The 18457-nt window shown below is 37.0% G+C and overlaps 2 protein-coding genes across 10 annotated transcripts in view; both read left to right on the top strand.

The window, feature by feature from the left end:
• Positions 1 to 18457, top strand: part of RPA2 (replication protein A2) — a 342664-nt gene that overhangs the window by 185585 nt on the left and 138622 nt on the right. The window lies entirely within an intron of this gene.
• Positions 1 to 18457, top strand: part of EYA3 (EYA transcriptional coactivator and phosphatase 3) — a 118965-nt gene that overhangs the window by 25816 nt on the left and 74692 nt on the right. For 4 of the 9 annotated variants that reach the window (XM_050795000.1, XM_050795058.1, XM_050794992.1 and 1 more), the window contains exons 2-3: positions 2529 to 2629; positions 14060 to 14103. In XM_050795000.1, coding sequence (XP_050650957.1) covers positions 2597 to 2629; positions 14060 to 14103 — 77 coding nt within the window. In that variant the 5' untranslated portion in view covers positions 2529 to 2596. Of the gene's footprint in view, positions 1 to 2528; positions 2630 to 3844; positions 3971 to 5878; positions 7074 to 14059; positions 14104 to 18457 lie in introns of those variants that run through there. The other 5 variants (XM_050795040.1, XM_050795016.1, XM_050795023.1 and 2 more) reach the window with 4 other exon arrangements.

Genomic DNA, 18457 nt, shown 5'->3' with positions numbered 1-18457 from the left:
AAAGAAAGTTTTCTTGCAGCTTACAGAATTTATGTCAAGAAATAATAGATTCTTCTTTTTCTATTATAAAATCAATTTAATATTACCATATTTCTAAAAAGCAAAATTCAATATTTGAACATTTATTGATAATTTATTTCCCCACCATTTATGTTTTTGTTTTTTCTTTTAAAATTATTCTTTCCCCACCATTTATGTTTCTATGTTTTTTCTTTTAAAATGATTCTTCATTATTCAACTTGATAGAGTATTGTTTCTTTTTAAAACCAATGACCCCTTTTAACCTGTAAATAGTATTATGTTCTCCTTTAGTGTAATTCAGATTTCTAAAATGAGTTAATTTTTGTTCAAAAACAAAATTAAACCACATTATTGAGTGTGTATACACACACACACACACACACACACATATATATATATTTTTAACAATTATTCTTACCTTCCTCCTATCAGAGATGAAATTTATAACTCTTCCCCCATGGTAGAGCGGATATCCCTTTTATCTCCCTTGCTGAAAATATATTAGAGATTGTAGTTTTATAGCCATGGCCTTCAATTAGGGAAAACATGTAATGTTGTAAGTTTTGTATGGATGAGAACTGGTCACACACAAAAAAACAAATTAGCCGGGCTTATGCCTGTAATCCCAGCACTTTGGGAGACTGAGGCAGGCAGATCACCTAAGGTCAGGAGTTCAAGACCAGGCTGGCCAACATGGCAAAAACCCATCTCTACTAAAAATACAAAAATTAGCTGGGCCTGGTGGCGCGCCTGTAGTCCCAGCTACTTGGGAGGCTGAGTCAGGAAAATTGCTTGAACCCGGGAGACGGAGGTTGCAGTGAGCCAAGATTGCGCCACTGCACTCCAGCCTTGGTGACACAGCGAAACTCTATCTAAAAAAAAAAAAAAAAGAAAAAAGAAATTCAACAAATGAGGTATTGAAGGTATTCCATTTCCCTAATGATTTGGTCCTATTTTGTAGTTTCTAATGGGATGAAATAATATATGTACATAATGTACATTTAGACAGTATAAAATGTAAAGGATTGTCCCTTAAAGAAAAGATATTTCAATTTGAAACTAAGACTCAAACTAGTAAAACAAAAAATGTTTGATCTTTCATAGTTGTGAATCAGTTTTAAGTCACATTGATTGTGCTGTTCTAAGCTGAGCAAAATAAGTGCAGGGAAGATAGCTCCTATGAGCTTTACTTATTGCACTCTGTAATTCTGTATTGCTAGTTATCTGCGTCATGTAGTAGGAGAACTTAGCTTTTGAGGCTCTGTGTATGAGCTGCACGTGAGTACATTGAGTATCAAGTGCTTCTGACCTTTAAACTTTTTTCTTTTGATATTCTAAATTGGGGTAGGGAATAAAGCTGTGTTAGAGTTGGACAACTTTGCATCTAATTGTAACCTTTTGTGTGTTTTCTCTCCTTTTCACATTCTGGAGTGTGGCTTAAAGTTGTGTTGAATTGCAGCACGATGGAGTAATAGAAGTAGAGTGGTAGTATACTGGCATAACAAGTTTTTTGTTTTCTTGTTATTTGTCTATTTTCAGGACTTCTGTAATAAGATTATATACTTTAGCTTTGTATGTGAGTTAGGTACAGTGGTTGGTAGAAAAACTAAAAACAGCTGTGACTTTAATTAAATGTACAAGCAATCACATCTTTTGAGAGAAGTGCTGGTTTCACTTTTGTTAGACAGAAATGGAGTATTTCATTTTTATAATGTATGCAGCTTTCTAATTTTTATCTCTTTGTCTCCTGTCAGTAGGACATGGTAAGGTGGACTTAGAATCCTATTTTTCCTTTTTTGTTTGAAAATCAGGACAGAAAAAGCAGGGTCTGAGAATGTAAAGATTTTGCTTAAATAATTGACTGGGCAGTACAGTTAGTAGAAGCTCATTATTTCAGAATTAAATTAGGTCCTATCTTTGAATGATTATTTTCTTTAGTTCTAAAAGTCAAGGTTTCACTATACTTATTTTTATTATTGAGATGCAGAAGAATTGAGTTTTCCTTTAAATTGATGACATATAGACAGATAGTTGGTTGTGAATGCATTTAGTTGATATTCTGGTTTGTCCTATTTAAAGTGATTCTGTGTGTCTGTGTTAACAGTTATGTAAATGCTCCACATTAAAGCAGGTTAGATGTTATCATAACTTGCTGACTTGCTAGGCCAGTCTCTATCATTTTTAATGTAACTCTAATCCTTAAAAAATTATTTTATTATCTGCACATGGCTTTCATTGTAAGATGTTTAATGCATTAGGCACCATAGTAACCAGCAGAAGTGGTTCCACGTGTTGACTTTTGCAAGGTATTATAAAAGTCATTGTGTACACCTCTCTTGATTTGGTGTAGCATGTCATTTTTGAAGAGCCACGTGCAGGTTTGAGATTTTGTGATTGGAACTCATGTAGAAAGCTTGGGGTAGCAAAATATTAAAAAATTATCTGATGGCCTCAATGGTAATACTTTAAGAGTATATAAAGCTTTGAATCCTCCTTTTTAAAAACAGATTGTGAAAACTGCTGGGAGAGACTTGTAATCCAGTCACATAAGCATAATAAAGAAATATTGGTCCTCATGGAAGAAGAACAAGATTTACCAGAGCAACCAGTAAGTATTTCCTTTAACAGTTTAAAGTTGATTATGGAAGAGCTAATCTTAAGGTATTTTAATTATTATTCAGTTATAGATTCCAAATTAGAAATAAAAATAAGGAAAAGATTCCTTAATTGTTTCCTTTCAAGAAAACAATGTTATATTTTTCCAACTTAATTCTAAGGAGTCTAAGGAAAATTTAGCATTACAAAATGAATATTGTATTTAGAAATGTCATTTAAAAAAATAAGTGGCTAGTGTTACAGTTTTTAGAAAATAGGACATCTCTTTACTGATCTGACAGTATATCACCATTTCGACCAGAAAATTTAGTTTTGTTTTTACCTAAATTTCCCTAAGAGAGTTAATTTTTTAAAAAGTAGTAGTAGTGAGGAAGGTATAATTTGACCACTAGCTAATTCTTGAAAACAGATAAAACCATAGAGACTATATTGAATTCTTAATTTCTTTTAAATATTTAACATAATAAAATAATTGTAAATGTCCCCAGATGATATGGGTTTATCTTCTTTTTGGTTTTTGGCCCTTAATATTTAAAAAACAAAAGCAATAGTGTCATTCTTTTAAGATAACTTTTATGCTAGAGGGTCTTTTCCTTTTGTCTTCAGTTTCTTTTTCTGAAGTTTGGTAAATACTGATTCAATTTGCTATCCTGAGTGGGCCTCTTGCATTTCATATTAAGAGAGGATACAGCATGGTACATGTTTACTTTATGAAAATCTAACCTAGAAAAATTTGAATTTTGAAAGCAAATAATAGGATATGTTTTTCATGTTCTAGTTGTATTCTTTAGGTGTACTAGCTCCCATTTAAATGATAAAGTCCTTTAATATATTTTTAATATTTTTCTTTATATTGAGAAATGCATATTGATGATTGCTTTGTCATTATTATTTTAGGCCCCTCAGTTGAGGTAAGTATAAAACTAGGAAGGCATTAGCAACATTTGAGATGTGATCCCCTATCCCTGGTGGGACTTTAATTGTCAGGGAAATGGTAGGGTTAAAAATTATCTTGAGCAGTGTGTTTAGGATTTACACTTTTGGAACAGATAGCTGAACTGTAGATACTAAATGTACCAGGGGAAATTATGCCATTTAGTTTTGAATGTGGTAAGACAAAGGTCTAGTCATATTTTCAAAAGACTTATGTAAGTGTTGACATACTGTTGAAATACGGATATTGTTAGTTACTCCTTACCTATTTAAGGTAATGAGAATTGTGAGGCTGACCTGCTGACAATCATCTATCTCTTCTGCCCTGCTTCATTTCCTTGTCATTCTGTTGAACTTCTGTAACATGATGTGCAAAACCTGATTATTACTTCAGAGAAAGGTAAGAAATTGAAGCACTTTAAAACCAAAATTTCTGCTGACTATAAATGGTTGTCAAAGGGCATTATTTCCTTATTGATTTGTGCCCAGATCTTAATATAAAAAGGTGATTGAGTGACGACATAGAGAGGTCAGTGCCATTGAAAGAAAAGTTGAGTGTTTACTCATAGTTCCCCTTGAAACAAGAGGCATAGCATGCCACACGGGGGAAGTACCACTGTTGGTCAGGAGGCAGAAAAGAGTGAGAGGAATGCACGGGCCACAGACTTATCGAGGTTTCCACAGGAAAAGCAAGGTAGGCAGAGTAAACAGCTTAGGGTTGACTAGTTTGAATAATTTTGTCAGGCTTTGTGGCCTATGGGCTGTCCCTGGTTATCTGGTGGTACTTTGTCCTGGGTTGATTTATGATTTAGGGCAGGAGAAATAGGGGCTTAGTGTGTGAGAGTTAGATAAAGGAGGTGGTTCAGAGTATGGGCACCAGATCCCAGGGGAAATAGAATACAACTTTGGCCTTGAGTTTGGCTCTGTGATTAATGGACGTCAGACAGACAAATACAGAATCTAAAAACACGACACTTATTAATGTTTAAAATAGAACAGGAAGAGTAATGACACACTTTGAGGTAAAAAAACAACTTTTCACAGGCTGTAGTGGAGATCTAAAATATGAGTGGAGAGAATGGTCCCATCCCAAGTTGATGATAAATAAAGCCAGTATTTTTAACCCTGGTGATGTTACTGATGGTCATTATTATTGAAGTTATTTTAATCCCATTGTCTCTTCTTGACTTTTCCTTATTGAATTATCCCTTCTCTTATTTCTCCACTAATTGCTTGCTCTACCTCAAGATTTTGTTCAGATCGGCTGGGCACAGTGACTCATGCCTGTAATCCCAGCACTTTGGGTGGTGGAGGTGGGTGGATCACTTGAGGCCAGGAATTTGAGACCAGCCTGGCCAACATGGGGAGACCCCATCTCTACTAAAAATACAAAAATTAGCCAGGTGTGGTGGCGCATGCCTGTAAGCCCAGCTACTTGGGAAGCTGAGGCAGGAGAATCGCTTGAACCCAGGAGGTGGAGGTTACAGTGAGCCGAAATTGTACCAGTGCTCTCCAGCCTGGACAACAGAGTGAGTGAGGCTCTGTCTCCAAAAAAAAAAAAAAAACACAAAAAAAGATTTTGTTTAGATAACTCACAATGCAGTAAATTTTGACTTCAGATTCTTTCATTTTCCCTTTATTGCTTATCAATCCTCAACTGAGTTGTAAATAACTGTGTTATATTACTATAAATCACCTTCCAAAAATGCAAGAATCTCATCCACAGATGAAGGGATCCTTTTGACTGATTATTGTACAGCCTCTACTTGGAGAATACAGTATAAAGAACAGCAGTGGATTGAGAATAAGAAATACTTCATGCTACAGTTTACACACTGAGAGTCCCTGAAGAAGTAACATTATCACCCTTTGATACCTTAATTAAAAATCTTATTCTTTCCAGCTTTCTGTCATATACTTTACCTATTTATAGCCTAAATCTTTAAGCTATCAATAAAAATGTTGAGGGTTCTTAGAAAAAATATATAATAGCTCCAGGTGATTGTCATATCCTTTCTAGGTGTCTACAGAGGTTTGTTCAATAATCTGTTTTAGAACACTGTCATCAATCAGCATTGAATTAGCACTAGTTTATAGTTTCTGGCACCTAATTCCTCTCTGCCATCACCTTTAAATTAAAACAAACCAAGTAGTGAAACATTTCTTTTCGTTTTGTTTTGTTTGAGACAGGGTTTCACCCTGTCGCCCAGACTGGAGTGCAGTGGTGCCATCTTGACTCACTGCAGCCTCTGCCTCCCAGGCTGAAGCAATCCTCCCATCTCAGCCTCCCAAGTAGCGGGGACTACCAGCACACCCAACTAATTTTTTTGTATTTTTAGTAGACACGGGGTTTTGCCCTGTTGCCCAGGCTGGTCTTGAACTCCTAGACTCAAACCCTGTTTCAAGCACCTCTCTAATTCTCTGTGATTTTTCAGAGATGATAAACACTGGTTTAGCAATCATGTTTGTTAAGTTACAGGTCTATGGGATAAAGCTTCTATGAGTCTGGAGGGTTCGAACTTATTTAAAATAATTGAGGTGCTTGCTTATAAATATGCAAATAAACTCTTTTTGAAAAATTTAGGTATGCTATCGTTTACAGTTTGTAGATTACTCTTCTTGATAGAGAAGACAAAAAGATTTTTTTGCCTCCATCACAAGTCACACCTGACATGCAGTGGTAGAACAGGAAGTTGTCTCTGCTATAAATATTTACCTCTCTAATAATTTGGAATGCTTGCCTCCCTCTCTAGGTCCTGCTTTCCTTATGTTAAGTTCTTGAAGTCAAATTAGTAATTAGATAGCTATTAGTAAGCACGGTCAATGAAAATAGCATTAAATTGTTTTTTGTGTGAAATTTCATCTAGGTTGTGATCAAATCCTTTACCCCTCTAGGATATGGAATATGACTTTTTAGTAAACAGAACAATGTCCTTCTCTTTGCTGGACAGTGTTGGATAAATCTTGACATAAACATCCTTTTTATAGTCTCCATGAAGACTTACCCGACCATTGTATTTATTATTGCCAAGATTACAACTTACCTGGCACTACTTTTGCCTCTTGTTTAAACCTTCAGAGTCATTACTTGTAAGTCATCACAGAGTAATTTCAGAATGACATTTGAGATGCTTAATACAATTTTCTTAACTAGAGAGTCCTATTTCTTAAGCCTGTCTTGAAATTTCTGGGATTCAACTTTGTTCTTGCTGTCTATGGTAATAACACTAAAATTTAACAATTACATAGCACTTTGTTTTTCATAAGCAGCTCACTCTTTTCCTCTTTGAATTTCATCTTTACATACTATGTTAACAGTACACATTCTTAAGTTTTATTCAGCCAGCATCCTTGTACTGTTAATCCTGCTGTTTCCCGCTGTTGGAACATGAGCCCTGTAAAGTAGGTAGTTGTATCTTTTTTTTACAGATGAAGAAACAGATACAGAGAAGACATGCAGTGAATTAACTGTCAGAACTTAGCCTGGAGCCTGTATATTCTGAGTTTGTATACTGGGTTTTTTGTTTCCTTGCTGTGTTATATTTAAAGTGTGATTATACATTGTAGCAGAAGCAAAAATAGAACCCTGATTTATGAATTTGCCAGTGCTTCTTTCTGTGTTATCATTAGCCATTATATGCCCATAGGATTACGTCATTTTTTAAGATACCAGCTTTATTGACATGTAATTTACATATCCTACAATTCACCCTTTTAGCGTATACAGTGCAGTAGTTTTTAGTCTATTCTAAAATAGTTTTGTAACCATTACCAGAATAAATTTTAGGGCATCTTCCTTTTTTTTTTTTTTTTTTCTTTTTTTTTTTTGAGACAGGGTCTTATTTTGTCACCCAGACTGGAGTACAGTGGCACAGTCGTGGCTCACTGCATCCTTGAACTCCTGGGCTCAAACAATCCTCCCGTCTCATCCTCCTGAGTACCTAGGATTATAGGTGTGAGCCACCACACCCAACTGTTTTTTAAATTTTTTGTCGAGATGGGGTCTTGCTTTGTTGCCCAGCTGGTCTCAGACTCCTGACCTTAAGTGATCCTCCGACCTTGGCTTTCCCAAAGTGCTGGGATTATAGAGGTGAGCCACCATGCCCAGGCAGAACATTTTCCTCACTCCAAAAAGAAACTCCATACCCATTAGCAGTCACCCCCCAATTTATCTTCCACAGCTGTAGGCAACCATTAATTTACTTTGTGTCTATAGATTTACTAATTTGTAGATATTTCATATAAATTGAATTCTACAAGTCAGGCATGGCGGCTCACACCTGTAATCCCAGCACTTTGGGAGGCTGAAGCAGGTGGATCCGTTGAACTCAGGAATTTGAGACCAGCCTAGACAACATGGTGAAACCCCATCTGTCCAAAAACAATACAGAAAAATTAGCCAGGTGTGGTGGTGCATGCCTGTAGTCCCAGCTACTCAGGAGGTTGAGGTGGAAGGATCGCTTGAATCGGGGAGGTTGAGGCTGCAGTGAGCCGAAATCAAGCTAGTGCACTCCAGCCTGGGCGACAGAGTGAGACCCTGTCTCCAAAACAAAACAAACAAAAATTGGAGTTATACAAACCATGGTCCTTTGTGACTGGTTTCTTTTACTTAACGTAATGTTTTTAAAGTTTATCCATGTTACAGCGTGTATCAGTACTTAATTCCCTTTTATTGCCCCGTATTTCATTGTATAGATATACTACTACATTTTAATGTGTGAATCAGTTGATAGACAGACACTGGGGTTGTTTCTACTTTTTTGCTGTTATGAACATTCATATAAAAGTTTTGTGGGGACATGTATATAGTGAGGAGTGGAATTGCCGAGTCATATGATAACTCTATGTTTGACCTTTTGAGGAACTGCAAGGTTGTTTTTCAAAGCAGCTGCACTATTTTACATTTCCACCAGCAGTGCAGTGAGAGTTCCAGTTTCTGCACGTCCTTGCCAACACTTGTTACTGTTCAGCTTTTTTGTTATAGCCGTCTGGGTGGAAGTAGCATCTCAGTGTAGTTTTGATTTGCATTTCTCTTATGACTAATAATGTTGAGCACCTTTTCATATGCTTATTGGTCATTTGTACATCTTTGAAGAAATGTCTATTCAGATCTTTTGCCTATTTCTAAATTGAGTTATCTTCTTTATGTATTCTGGTCCCTTATATATTCTAGTCCCTTATGAGACGTATGATCTGCAAAATTTTTCTTCCATTCTGTGGGTTATCATTTTCTTGATACTGTTCTTTGAAGTGTAAAAGGTTTTTTTGTTTAAGACAGGGTCTCACTCTGTCGCCCTGGGCAAGAGTGCAGTGGCACAATCATGGCTCACTGTAGCCTTGACCTCCCAGGCCCAAGTGATCCTTCCACCTCAGCCTCCTGGGTAGCTGAGACTACAGGTGCATGCTGCCAAACCTAGCTAATTTTTTGTACTTTTTGTGGAGATGGGGTTTTTACTATGTTGCCCAAGCTGGTCTCAAACTCCTGGGCTCAAGTGATCTGTCTACCTCTGCCTCCCAAAGTGTGTGAGCCACCATGCCCAGCTGAAGCATAAAAGTTTTTCATTCTAATGAAATCATTTTTATTTTTTCTTTTATCATATCTAAGAAATTGTTTAATCCAGGTGGTGAAGATTTTTATATGTGTATATATGTGTGTGTGTGTGTGTGTGTGTGTGTGTGTGTGTGTGTGTGTGTGTGTGTGTTTTGAGATGGAATCTCACTCTGTCACCCAGGCTGGAGTGCAGTGTTGTGATCTCGGCTCACTGCAACCTCCACCTCCCAGGTTCAAGCAGTTCCCTACCTCAGCCTCCCGAGTAGCTGAGATCACAGGCGCCCGCCATCACACCTGGCTAATTTTTGTATTTTTAGTAGAGACGGGGTTACACTGTCTTGGCCAGGCTGGTGTTGAACTCCTGACCTCATGATCCACCTGCCTCAGCCCCCCAAAGGGTTGGGATTACAGGTGTGAGCCACTGCCTCCAGCCTATATTTTTACAAGTGATGAGAGCATCCATATTCTCCTAAGAATTTTATTGCTTTAGCTTTTACTTTTAGTGCTTTGATCCATTTTGAGTTTATTTTTGCACATGGCTTGAGGTATGAGTTCAACTTTTTTTGTTGAATCGTTGTGGCACTTTTGTTGAAAATAATTTGACTGTAAATGTGATACCCTTGTTGAAAATCAGTTGACCCAATAAATGTAGAGGTCTATTTCAGGACTCTCAATTCTGTTCTAGTGATCCATATATCCATCCTTATGCCAGTACCACACCGTCTTGATTACTCTAGCTTTATAGTAAGTTTTGAAATTGAAAAATGGGGCTGGGCACAGTGGTTCACGCCTGTAATCCCAGCAATTTGGGAGGCCGATGTGGGCGGATCACCTGAGGTCTGAGACCTGCCTGGCCAACATGGTGAAACCCCATCTCCATTAAACGTACAAAAAAATTAGCCAGACATGGTGGCACGCACCTGTGGTCTCAGCTACTTGGGAGGCCAAGGCATGAGAAATGCTTGAACCCAGGAGGCGGAGGTTGCAGTGAGCCAAGATCATGCCACTGCACTCCAGCCTGGGTGACAGAGTGAGACTCTTGTCTTGAAAAATAAAAATAAAAAAGAAATGGAAAAATGTGAGTCCTTTAACTTTGTTCTTTTTTTTTTTTTTTCCCAAGATTGTTTTAGCTATTCTGGGTCACTTTCATTTCCATATGAAATTTAGGATCAGTCTGTGAATTTCTTGAATGCAGCCAGCTGGGATTTTGATTGGATTGACTGTAGACCAATTTGGGGAGTATTACCATCTTTACAAGATGAATTCTTCTGTCCCTGGATGTGGGATGATTGGCATTTAACTCTTAAATTTCTTTTAACATGTACTTTTTCTTCTATTAGGTTTATTTCTAAGTGTTTTTTTTGTTTTTGTTTTTGTTTTTAAGACGAAGTCTCGCCATGTCACCCAGGCTGGAGTGCAGTGGCACAATCTCAGCTCACTGCAACCTCCACCTTCCAAGTTCAGGCGATTCTCCTGCCTCAGCCTCCTGAGTAGCTGGGATTGCAGGTGTGCAGCACCACACCCAGCTAATTTTTGTATTTTTAGTAGAGACAGGGTTTCACCATGTTGGCCAGCCTGGTCTTGGACTCCCGACCTCAGGTGATCCACCTGCCTCGACCTCCCAAAGTGCTGGGATTACAAGCGTGAGCCACTGGACCTGGCCATATTCCTATGTATTTTATTCCTTTTGATGCTACTGTGAATGGATTTTGTTTTTCATTTTTGAATTGTTCATTGCAAGTTATATAGAAATATAATTAATTTTTGTATGTTTGTCTTGTATTTTGCTGCCTTGCTGAACTTGTTTATCAGTTCTAGTGGTTTCTTAATGGATTCGTTAGGATTTCTGTATACAAAATCATGTCATATAAAAAGAGATTCAGATTTTTTCACTTTTAACCGTACCAGAGCTTTTTCAGCTTTATTGCTTTCCTACTCACTGGCAGCTTGTATTACTGTCCTTCTACTACTGTCCTGATATGGCCCTAATTCCTTGGATACCAGTTGCTTGTATAATCTATACTGGTTTTGTTAATGAAAATTGTTCCCTATAGGACTGGTTGCTACTTGAATCTTTGCTTACTTTGCTGTGTAGTTTTCAGTATTCATTATTGCAAGTACTATATTACTCTGTAAACTCTCCAGAAAATTGTTGCTCAATCTTTGCTATTTCTCTTAAGAACTAGGAATCATTTTCTGTCAGTTTCTGGCTTGTATTGTTTGAACCGACACTTCTGTAATTGAGTAAAATCTGTCTGTCTTTAGTAAATTTACCTGCCTCTACTGCCTGGTTAGTACATGCTTCATATCCCTGCCTTAGAGGGGGACATAATTGCTCAAATCAAGACAAACAATGGGCCATATGAGGTAAAAACAAAAAACAAAAAACATTGTAACACCTTTTCCTTCCCCAGACTTTTCTGCTTGGTAGATATGACTTTAGATACATTTTCTCCCTTTCTATTTATGAATATGTACTCTGCACTGGGTTGGCACTGAAAAAAATTAAAAGTGAAGGAGCCTAAAGAAGCATAGTTCTTCCTTGAAAGTAAATACGTTTTTGGCCAGGTGCAATGGCTCATGCCTGTAATCCCAGCACTTTGGGAGACCAAGGTGGGCGGATCACTTGAGGCCAGGAGTTCAAAACCATCCTGGCCAACATGGCGAAACCCTGTCTCTACTAAAAATAGACAAGTTAGCAAAATTAGCTGGGCATGGTGGTGTGCACCTGTTGTCCCTGCTACTCGAGAGGCTGAGGCACAAGAACTGCTTGAACCCAGGAGGCAGAGGTTGCAGTGAGCCAAGATTATGCCACGGCACTCCAGCATGGGTGACAGAATGAGACCTTGTCTCAAAAAAAAAAAAAAAAATAATAATAATAATAATAATAATAAGTAAATTTAAAAATGTTGCTCCAGGATCTTTTTTATTTTTTCTTTTGGAGGTGATAAGCTAAATTTGTTGCTCTATACCTCTAATAAATGAAGACTATGATAAATTAGACTCCTCAGTGCTCTAATTTTCTTTGTTTAAATTACTGTTTGAAGGGTATAGACTGTTTCAGTTACTCAGCCAACCAGCTCATAATTACATTTCTTTGATAGCAAAGAGTCTTTGGATGAGCTAAGCATAAATTCATCTCCACTATTGAAAGAGTACATTATTATCTGACCATATGTAACTACTATCATCTTTAGGTAGGAAGGGCAGAATATTTTACAAAAAGAGGCTATATTTTGTCATTTGTGAAATTATGGCAGGCAGATAAACTAGATAGTTGAATTTTTCTTGTCTTTAGCCTTATAGTTTCCAGGCAAAACACTATTTTCCTATATTATCTAGGTCAGATCATATTTCCCTCCCCTCTTTCAGTGAGATTGTCATATACATTGGTAATACAGTTAGATTTTTTTTTTTTGAGATGGAGTCTCGCTCTGTCACGCAGGCTGGAGTGCAGTGGCGCGATCTCGACTCACTGTAAGCTCTGTCTCCGGGTTCACGCCATTCTCCTGCCTCAGCCTCCCGTGTAGCTGGGACTATAGGCGACTGCCACCGCGCCCGGCTAATTTTTTGTATTTTTAGTAGAGACGGGGTTTCACCGTGTTAGCCAGGATGGTCTCGATCTCCTGACCTCGTGATCCGCCCGTCTCGGCCTCCCAAAGTGCTGGGATTACAGGCGTGAGCCACCACGCCTGGCCTACAGTTAGATTTTTTTGTCACAGTCCGCATACTATCCTGGAATCCCTCAACCTCCTGGTTGTTTTATGGTGTCTTTTATCATATAGAAGTTTAAGATTTTTGTGTAATCATATCTATTTTCTCTTTTATGGCTTTTGGATTTAATGTCATGCTTAATCAGGATTTACCCACCTCAAGGTTTTGTTTTTTGTTTTTGCTTCAAATGCTTTAATGTAATTTTTATTTTAAATTTATAAACTTTTTTTAAATTGCCTTTGTTTCTTTATTTTCTCCTTTTTGATACCTATGAAAATTAAGAGAACATTGAATGGAACACATTTTCACATGCCATAAGCAAGGAACCAAGAATGTTTGGTTTTATTTATTTCATGGTTGTGTATTCTCATGAGCAGTATATGGCCATGAGAAATTTTATGGGGCTTGCATTTATGATTTGTCTTGTCTGAATTATTCAATGTAATATTAAATATCTGTTATTCCACCTGATACATTTGCTTCAAATTATCTAGAGTTTCTGCCTTCTTCTATTAGCTTGAAATACTTTTAAATATTCGTGGTTTGAATGGCTAAGCATATTAGACATGTTTCTACTACAGCCAATTCTAATCAGAGAGCTCTAAAATCGGATTCCCTGTAATATGAAAACAGAAAAATCCATTAGTGTTAACCATTGATCTTTCATTTGTGGATTCTTACACTGTTTCAATGGAAGTGACTTCTACCCAGAAGGAAATAGAAAATGTGAAAAATGAAAAAAAAAATACAGGGTTAACAGTATTTTCTAAATTACTGGTAACTTGATAAGAATTCATATTAATTTTTGACACTAAACTAACTTAAGTATAAAGCCATTTTTGTTAAATAAATGAGTAGATGATACTTAGATTGCCATCTTTACTGTTTGTTTAAATGTAATTTGCCTGTTACAGTATAAAACCAAATAGTTTGTATCAAAGCTTGGATACTTTATCCTAGTAAACATTCTGTCTACCTTGAGTAAAAATTCTGGTAAGCAGTTTTTTTTTTTAATCAGAAGAACACTTCTTTCATTAAAAAGAAGAGCTCCATTTAAAAAACAAACTTCATTTCTAGCTCTAAAATATAACAAGGGTTAATTAAATCTAAACTAAACAAAATTAAACAGTTACCCTGTAATAGTTAATAGCCTGTTCTTTGAGTAGCTAAATGATTTAAAAAACAGATCAGTACATTGATACCTTTGTATATTTATTTTTGCAGGTGAAAAAAGCCAAGATGCAGGAATCAGGAGAGCAAACTATAAGGTATGTAAAGTTCACTTTTTTTTTTAATGAACTTCTCATAGGTTTTGTTTTTTTTTTTCTTTTCCTTCATATGCTGATTAGTGTATGGGCATGCTTTGCCCTCTTTTTGGGTCTTACCATCAACTGTTACATTTTGAAACTATTCGATTTAAGATTAAAATTTCTTTTCCAAATAGTTTTTTCCTGAAACATGTGCACTGATTTTTTTCTTATGCATTCATTATTTATTCCACAATATGTACCAAACTCATGTTGTATATTAGGCACTGTACTACATAGAGGAGACTCAATGGTAAAGATGAAAAGCACCATATTCTTTAGTCAAACGTACAGTATACAGAATAGGAAACATAAGCAAAATAAATAAAGTCCAAGTGATTTGGTATTAATTACCAGATGGTTATGAAATGACTTAGTCATTAACCCCACTCCTCTTATAGAAAAGAGGCAGCTTGTTTGCACCTCACAGTTTGGCTTCCTCATACCATGGTTTTCAATTTTCCACAGTTCTTACCTTCTTTCGTTTGTGCACCAACCATATGAGCCAGTAACTGCATCACCTCTACCACATTAATTTCAAGAATCCTACACTTTTACCTCCACACACTATCATCCCAGCTCTTTTATTCTAGAACTGCCATGCTAGCCATGTCTTAAACCATCAAGTAAATGATCTGTCATATTTTCACCCTCACCCCTTAAAAAAGAACTTTAGTTTCTTCCTTATAAGAAACTTGACCAGGCTCACTGGCTCACGCCTGTAATCCCAGCAGTTTGGGAGGCCGATGAGGCCAGGAGATCGAGACCAGCCTGGCCAACACGGCGGAACCTTGTCTCTACTAAAAATACAAAACTTAGCTGGGCATGGTGGCTCAAGCCTATAATCCCAGCTACTTGGGAGACTGAGGCAGAATAACTTGAACCCACAAGGCAGAGGTTACAGTGAGCTACAAATGTGCCACTGCACTCCAGCCTGTGCAACAGAGAAAGACTCTGTCTCAAAAAAAAAAAAAAGAAACTTAACTGTCCAGGTGTGGTGGCTCCACTTTTGGAGGTCCAGGTGGGCAGATCGCTTGAGTTCAGTAGTTTGAGACCAGCCTGGGCAACTTAGCAAGACCCCATCTCTATAAAAAACACAAAAAAATTTCCAGGAATTGTGGTGCACACCTTTAGTCCCAGCTACTCGGAGCTGAGGCAGGAGGATTGCTTGAGCCCAGGGGCCAAAAGTTGTGGTGAGCCAAGATTGCGCCACTGAACTCCATCCTGGGTCGGTGGCAGAGCAAGACACTGTCTCATTTAAAAAAAAAGAAAAGACAGAAAAAGAAACTTAACTATAGGATCTATTATAATTAGTTCCTTACAAACATTCTTAACTTCCTCACTTTTTTCTGTCATACTTGCCTAGCAAAACCACAACCCTGATTAAACCCAACTATCCACCTATTCTATACTTATTCCCAATCACTCGTACATTGTGAGAGAAAAACACAAAATTGTGCTAACTATTCTTAATTTATATTCATGATTAGATCTAAAACAGGCACTTAAACCTAACCCTTCCTGGTATGTCTGATTTCCCAACCTCTAAAATCATCTTAATTCCTTTATTCCCTCCCTCCTTGCCCCCTGCCTTCTCCCCTTTCCCTTCTTTTCCTGCTATTTTCATTCACTCAGCTGTGGATCTTGCTCCCTAGTTCAAAGAGATTAGGAACATCTCCCTTCTCTGTCACCAGATCTGCCTACTTAATCTGCTTCTCTTGGATATTGTTTCTCTTTCCTCTGAAATTCCTTTGCTCTTATCTAAGGCTAACGTCTCCAGTTGTTTGAAAGAACCCATCACCTTCATCTTTTCCTGCAATTATCTCTTCTTTTACCTTCAGCAGTTTTTTACTATGATAAAATACACACAATATACGATTTACCATTTTAACTGTACAGTTTAGTGGCACTAAGTACAATCACTTTGTCTTGCAACCATCACTACCATTCATCTCTAGAACTTTATTCATCTTTCCAAACTGAAATTCCATGTTCACTAAACAATATTATTCATTCCCACATCTCCAGCCCCTGGCAACCACCATTCTACTTTCTGTCTGTGTGATTGTGACTACTGAGTACCTCACAGAAATGGAATCATACAGTATTTGTCTTTTTGTGATTCATCATGATGTCTTTAAGGTTTATCCATTTGTAGCATGTTTCAGAATTTTCTCTTTTTAAGGCTCAATAATATTCCATTTTATGTCTGTTCCGCATTTTGTTTATCCATTATCTGTTGTTTGTGTCGTTAATAATTCTGTTGAATGAGAAGGAGGTATTTGTCATGCCACTTTATGGAATGTTGTTGGGTTCTTTTGGTCATTTTATCTTAGAACAATTGTTTTTTCATGGTGTATTCATTGTTAAGCAAAATTTATGTTTATATGACTTTGAAAATAATTATATTTTGAGGCGGTATGTCATTTCTCTAAGGATAATAATCTAAATATTTAACAAGTGCTAGAGTTAATTCACTGTCTTGGTGCTGTTGTTTCTATTTATTCTCTAGATGCTCAGTTGAGTATGTAGGAGATGTTGCTATAACATAATATTCTAGGACCATTGGATTTTGGGAACTGGTCCAATGTATACTGAATCATAGAAATATCACCAGCTTCTAAGATATAGGATCTAGAAATAGTCTTCAACTGTGGGTATAACAGTGAACCCCAGACTTAACCAGGTACATGTAGAAGTCAAACTAGTTATTGATGTCTGAAATGTGAAGTTCTGGTTCAGTTTTATGCCCTTCCCCTGGGAATTCTATGTAAGAAGGTGTGAGATGGGGTCCAGAAGTCTGTATTTTTATTAACTATTAGGTAATTATAATAAATCACCCAGTTTGGGAAACTGACACAACTACTCCATATAATTTCTTGCCCTTACCCTTCAATTTCCATAATCACATCTTAGTTAGTACATTAAGTTCGATTCCAAAAATATAAACATTTGAGTAACAAGATAAAAATGAACCTTACTTGGGGATTTAGCTTTAAAATTAATTGCAAATGAGGAAAAATTATTTGAACATTCAAAATATACCATTAAAGCTGGACACTGTGGCTCACATCTGTAATTCCAGCACTTTGGGATGCTGAGGTGGGCGGATTGCTTGAGACCAGGAGTTTGAGACCAGCTTGGGCAATATGGTGAAACCCTATCTCTACAAAAATTGCAAAATTTAGCTGGACATGGTGGCACATGCCTGTAGTCCCAGCTACTCGGGAGGATGAAGTAGGAAGATCACTTGAGCCCAGGAGGTCAAAGCTGCAGTGAGCCATGATGGAGCCACTGCACTCCATCCTGGGTGACAGAGTGAGACCCTGTCTCAAACAAAACAAAACAAAAACCAACCAAACAAAACATATATACAATTTTTAAGAAAACTCTTAGGCTTGAATATTAGAAGTCAGTTTCAAAAATGATACAAGAACTTTATAAATTTTGGTGCTATGTATTTTTTATATAAGTAATATTTCTTTTTGCAATTTTGCTGTGTAGAAACTACTTTTACCTTTGATTAGTCAGCATTATCTTTCCAGATATATAGAGCCTCTGGTACAGTGTCTTCCACCTCTCCCTAGAGTGTAGAAGAACAAAGCAGGTTTCTTTCTAGGGTGCCTGAATGTAGGCATGATGCCTGGGCTTTGAAGAAGTTTTAATATAATAACAGTTACAGTTAAAGTGTGCTTACTATGTTCTAGCTTTGCTCTAAACATTAACTTATTAGTCCTCATAACAGCCCTATGAAATAGGTTTCATTTTTATTCTCGTTGATGGATGTAGAAAGGGGGGACAGATAAGTTCAGTGACTTGTCCAAGGTCATAGAGCTAGTTATTGGCAGAGTAGAATATGAACTTGCACAGTCTGACTCTAGAATCAACACTCCTAACCACTGTGCTAGGAGATAATAACTGAAGAATGAAAAGTAAAGTAGATGGAAAAAGGAGAACATTGTGAAGAATTAAAGTTAGAACAATCTTCATTCCAGAATTTCTGTGGAATCTCTCCAGCATTAAACTATCTGACATAATGACTTGTCCTCCCAGTTTATGTGACTTATCATTCGCAATTTCTCTTAATTTCCCTTATAAGTTAAAAAAAAAAAAGATGTTGCTTAGTCCTGGCTATAATAAAAAATAGAAAATGAGGTGTTTGTGTTTTATTTAACTAGGAGAGAAGAGAAATATGGTAGAATGAATCTTAAGGGTTTAGAACCCCCACTTGGAAACAAACGTATAATTTTTGTTTGTTTCGTTTTTGAGACAGAGTCTCGCTGTGTCACCTAGGCAGGAGTGCAGTAGCGCCATC

The sequence above is a fragment of the Macaca thibetana genome, chromosome 1 (genome assembly GCF_024542745.1).
Source record: "Macaca thibetana thibetana isolate TM-01 chromosome 1, ASM2454274v1, whole genome shotgun sequence".
In the NCBI taxonomy this organism is placed as follows: Eukaryota; Metazoa; Chordata; class Mammalia; order Primates; family Cercopithecidae; genus Macaca; species Macaca thibetana.
The sequence above is the reverse complement of the archived record's forward strand: the minus strand, read 5'-3'. Positions and strand labels throughout refer to the sequence as shown.